Source organism: Mauremys reevesii, linkage group 1, assembly GCF_016161935.1.
Source record: "Mauremys reevesii isolate NIE-2019 linkage group 1, ASM1616193v1, whole genome shotgun sequence".
Classification (NCBI taxonomy): Eukaryota; Metazoa; Chordata; order Testudines; family Geoemydidae; genus Mauremys; species Mauremys reevesii.
Window position 1 is genome coordinate 5691592 of NC_052623.1, and position 5191 is coordinate 5696782.

The 5191-nt window shown below is 44.1% G+C and overlaps 1 protein-coding gene across 1 annotated transcript; it reads left to right on the forward strand.

The window, feature by feature from the left end:
• The first annotated feature begins 3999 nt into the window (after window positions 1-3999).
• LOC120395889 (olfactory receptor 52E4-like) lies at window positions 4000-4947 on the forward strand. The gene has a single exon (XM_039520692.1). It carries the CDS (start codon window positions 4000-4002, stop codon window positions 4945-4947), a length of 948 nt encoding a protein of 315 aa, XP_039376626.1.
• The last annotated feature ends 244 nt before the right edge of the window (window positions 4948-5191 follow it).

A 5191-nucleotide genomic window follows, 5' to 3' on the forward strand; every position in this document is an offset into this window, starting at 1 on the left:
TGCTGCAGATGCTGGGGTGAGAGAGGTGTGGGACACGGCTACCTGAGGGGGATTCCCAGGGAAGACGCTTCCGTCTCAGAATTCAGAGGTACCCATCTCTTGCTGACGAGCTCATCTGCTCGACAAACCCAGTGCAACGTGGGTATGGAGGGATAGAGAGTAAGTCTGTGGTCCTTTCTGCTCTTCACAACCACGACCCATCTCTTGCCATAATTGATGAGTTTGCCAAAGAATCACTGGTCAAAATGTCACTCTTTTGTGTGCACCCTGCTCATCCTGCCTGATGGACTCCAGCCCCAAGGTGGTGCATTTCAGCGGCACAGTGAATCCTTCAGGATGAAAGATGTTAGTAGTTGTGCAATACAAAGGCAAATTCTGCAGACCATGTCCTGTACTTTGCTCAGGTCCCAGTGAGGCAAAACTTCCCTTTGAGCAGCAACCTCAGGAGCCAGCTGTGTGCTTATAGAATCTCAGGGTTGGAAGGGATCACAGGAGATCATCTAGTCCATCCCTTTGGTCAAAGTAGGACCAATCCCTGGACAGATTTTTGCCCCAAATGGCCCTCTCAAGGCTAGAGCTTATAACCCTGGATTTAGCAGGCTAATGCTTAAGCCACTTAGCTATCCTTCTCCCCAGACACATGTACTGTCACCCTCTCCTCTTGCATTTCAGGAATGTTTGTTAATGGGGCAGGGGGACAGGGGCTGTTACTTGACTTTTATCTGCTGGAAAGATTAGAGGTGCTAGGGCTCCTCACTAGAACAATTTTTCAACATGGGTAAACATACTTTCTCCTAGCTGCACTCGAGAAGTTGGCTGAACTGTTATGCCTAAAACTTTCAAAAAACAATTCAGCTCGGCCCTTTTTTGTTTTTAGATCATTCAAGATCTCTTGGTCTCTTGCCATACATCCTATCTTTCCTGCAGTGGGATAGTTTGCTCTTGTGCCCTTAATAATGTCTCTGAAAAACTGCCAGCTGTCTTCTATTGTTTTTTCCCTTAGATTTGCTTCCCATGCTACCAAGTTCCTGAGTTTGCTAAAATCTGCCTTCTTGAAATCTATTGTCTTTATTTTGCTTTCCTCCCTCCTACCATTCCTTAGAATCATGAACTCTATCATTTCCTGATCACTTTCCCCTAAACTGCCTTCCACTTTCAAATTTTCAACCAGTTCCTCCACCTTTGTCAAAATCAAGTCTAGAACAGCCTCTCTCCTAGTAGGTTTCTCCAGCTTCTGGAACAAAAAATTGTCTCCAATACATTCCAAGAACTTGTTGGATAATCTGTGCCTTACTGTAGACAGCATGAAATGAATTCTTCCATCGACCTATCTACCACGTCTCGGGTATTACCTGTGCTGAGGGGAGAACCCTTCCTCTGTGTAAGTATTGAAGCGCTATGGCAGCACTGCTGTAGCATTTTAAGTGTAAACAGCCCTTCAAGAAGATCTTCTAGAAAACAACACCCAGTCTGGATCTGCCAACATGGGGAATGGGAGAATCCAACACGTCCCTTCTCAGTGTGTCCAAGTGGTTAATCACCCTCAGTGTTAAATATTTGGCCCTAATTTCTAGCTGGAATTTGCCTGGCTTCAACTTCCAGTGCTTTGGTCTTGCCTTTCTTTGGTCAATTACTGAGCCCATTATAACCCATGATTTTCTCCCCGTCAAAGTCTCCGCTTGATCAACCTTTTGATAAGTTAAAGAGATACACACCTTCAAGTCTAAAGGCCCGGCTTTTTCTCTATCCACCAATCATTTTTGTGGCTCTTTGGTGGCCCTTTTCTGCCCCCTCTTTCAACATCTTTTTTTTCAGATGTGGGCCCCAGAACTGGATGCAGTTTGTTTCACCAATCCCATGTGCAGAGGTAAAATCCTTCCCCTGCTCCAACTCACCACTCCCCTGTTTATCCACATCATCCCTTTATGCTACGCGTTGCACTGGGAGCTCACAATGATTTGGTTGTCCACAATGACCCCTAAATCCTTTTCAGTGTCCTTGTGTTGCATAATACAGTGCTGTAGTGTGTGGGTCTGGCCTACATGCCCTGTTCTGAGAGGATAATTTTCCATTTGACTCTATTAAAACAGTTTGTTTCCATGGGCTCCTCTTGTGAATACTCCATATCACTCGGTGTGCCTGTCCTGGGCTCCTCCTTGTATCCACTCTGCCAACCTTTGGGTCATCCGCAAATTTTCTATTTCCTTCCAGATCATTGATTAAGATATTGAATAGCATCGGGCCTAAAACTTATCCATACAGAACCCCACTACAAACAGCCCCATTTACTGACAAAGGCCTAATGACAACAGCTTTCTGAGATCCATCAGTTAGACAGTTTCCAGTCCATTTTACATGCTCCCAACTGATACTTTAGGGTGTTAATTTTTTTAACTCAATATTTTCCCCTACTGAATCAAATGCCTCTGAGAAATCAAGGTGTGCTGCATCTGCGTACTTCCCTTGATCAACCAATGTGTACTCTCATAAAAGGATGAAATCAGGATTATTTGACAAGACCTGGTTTGCATAAACCTTGTTGGTGACTGGCATAACTTACCTTTCTAGGCTGTTTTTGAACTAATCCCATACCAGCTCTCCCATTGTTTCTTAACCTTGTCAATTCTTTTATAACAAAACAAACAAACAAACAAAAACCCTTTCCCTTTATTTTTTAATACTTTCCATTTAACACAGGAATTGACATAAAATTTTTCTAGGATTTCTCATGTTGTTAACATGCTTAATAACTTCCTGTTTTTGATCCATAGCCCTGCCAAACATGGAGTTTTCCCTGATTTCTTAATGTCCCTTATCAACTATCATAACTTCCAATTTCTATTCTTGGCTCTCTAGTTTCCATTTTTCCTATTTTTTACATATTGCCTCCCTGCCCCAATTTCTGCCGTCACTTTGCCTCTGAACTGTGTTTTTACCCAAAGTTGTTCACTTTGTTAATTATGGAATCATAATTTTTCCACTATCTAATAAACTGTTATCAAAGAATTACCAATTTTCATTCATATTTTTCTGTCTAAATTTTTCATCCCAGTTTTGCTGACAATTTTGCTCAGCTTTTGGGAAATAGTCCTTTTGGAGTTTTAAGTGTCTATAGATAGTACTGGTTGGGAACTGGCCATTTGAATGTAAATCAGTTTCATTTTTTGTTTTCCTCTCCTATATCATATGCTCCCTTCTTTGTCTCTTGAGTAAACTAAAGAGTCACAGACTTTTCTGTATGTTTGCATATAGCAGCTTCCCCCATTTTCAGAGCCTGTCTTGGAAATCCCTTTTATATGTGCTATATCCTTAATAGAGACTCGGTGACCAGAACTGAACACATTCCCAAACATGTTATTCTCCATCCCATATCTTAGTGATCTGAACATTTCTTTTGTTTTCTCCACCGCTGCGAATGAGCAGGTGTTTCTCTTCAGCTGTTATCAATGGGGCCCAGGTCTTTTCCATGAAGTATTTTCTGGTTGGGATGTTTCTCCCAGCACGTCTTCCTAAAAGTTTGGTTTTTTTCACTCTCAGATTTCAAGCAACTGGATAAATGGGAAACTCGCTACAGAATTGACTCCCTATCCTGGCTTTCATTGCATTAAGGAGCAATGATGGATAACCAGTATCCACACTTGTGCCTCCTGCTGGGGCTTCTTAAGGTTCCCCCACCACAATATGTAGGAATTATTAACACAGGGAGCACCACAAAATATGGAATTGGATTTAGTAGGGTCATTGTTCATAGTTATTGTCTCTGATTTATTAAAAAAAATGTAATTTTTCAGTGTGTGAAGAGTGATCAGATTCTTTCTTCCATGAGAACAGTCTCCACTAGTGCATGTTGTGTCTCATATTAACATTGTCTCTCCATTCAGGCATTTGTACTGCGACCATCACTCAAGACCCTGGGAACACACAGAAAGTCAGGGGAACATACAGTATATGCAGGAGAAACCCTTATGCATCAGAGTTGGACACCTTCTCCCCTACTCCATGTCAGATTCCAACAGAACCAACTTTACCAACCCCTCCACCTTCATCCTACTTGGCATTCCTGGCCTAGAGGCAGCCCATTTCTGGATCTCCATCCCCTTCTGTGCTATGTACGCCATAGCCGTGTTGGGGAACTTCACCATCCTGTTCATCGTGAAGAGGGAGCCGAGCCTCCACGGACCCATGTACTATTTCCTCTGCATGCTGGCTGTCACCGACCTGGTCATGTCCACATCCACCCTGCCCAAAATGCTGAGCATCTTCTGGTTCAATTCCAGGGAGATCAGTTTCAGTGCCTGCTTCACCCAGATGTACTTCATTCACTGCTTCTCAGAGATGGAGTCTGGAATCCTCGTGGCCTTGGCTTTTGATCGCTATGTGGCCATCTGCAATCCTCTGAGATATTCCACAATCCTGACAAACTCTGTTGTGGCCAAGATAGGCCTGTCCGTGGTGTTGCGCAATGGCATACTCGCATTACCCTATCCCTTATTGGCAAGGCTGTGGCCATATTGCAGAACCAACATCATTCCCCACTCCTATTGTGTGCATATAGCCGTGGTGAAGCTGGCCTGTGCTGACATCCGCATCAGTAGTTACTATGGCCTGTTTGATCTTTTTTCTGTGATAGGAATGGATGTGTTTTTTATTGCAGTGTCCTATACTCTGATCCTTCGGGCCATCTTCCGCCTTCCCACAAAGGATGCCCGGCTCAAAACTTTTGGGACCTGCATCTCTCATCTTTGTGCCATCTCAGCTTTGTACATCCCAGATTTCTTCTCCGCCCTCACACAGCGGTTTGGTCTCAATGTGCCACTGCATTTACGCGTTCTCATTGCCACTGTGTACCTGGTGGTGCCCCCCGTGCTACACCCCATCATCTACGGGTTGAGAACCAAACAGATCCGGGGCAGGCTGTTCCAGCTCCTTACTCATAAAGGGACCTAAATGTTTTCTCCTTGTGCTCTGGCTCTCAGATTGAGCTCTGTGCAGAGCTGGCTGGTGCATGGTGCTGGGGCCTCTTCCCTGAATCACTTACTGGACAGACAGAGAGACACTAAACCCTTCCCTGTCCTGACTGTGCTCTGTCAATGTGATGAACTATGGAGTCAGTCTGTGTACACTACACTGGGTTGCCACCTTTCTAATTGCTGGTAGCTGGATCCCTGACATTCTAACCTTGCCTCATCTC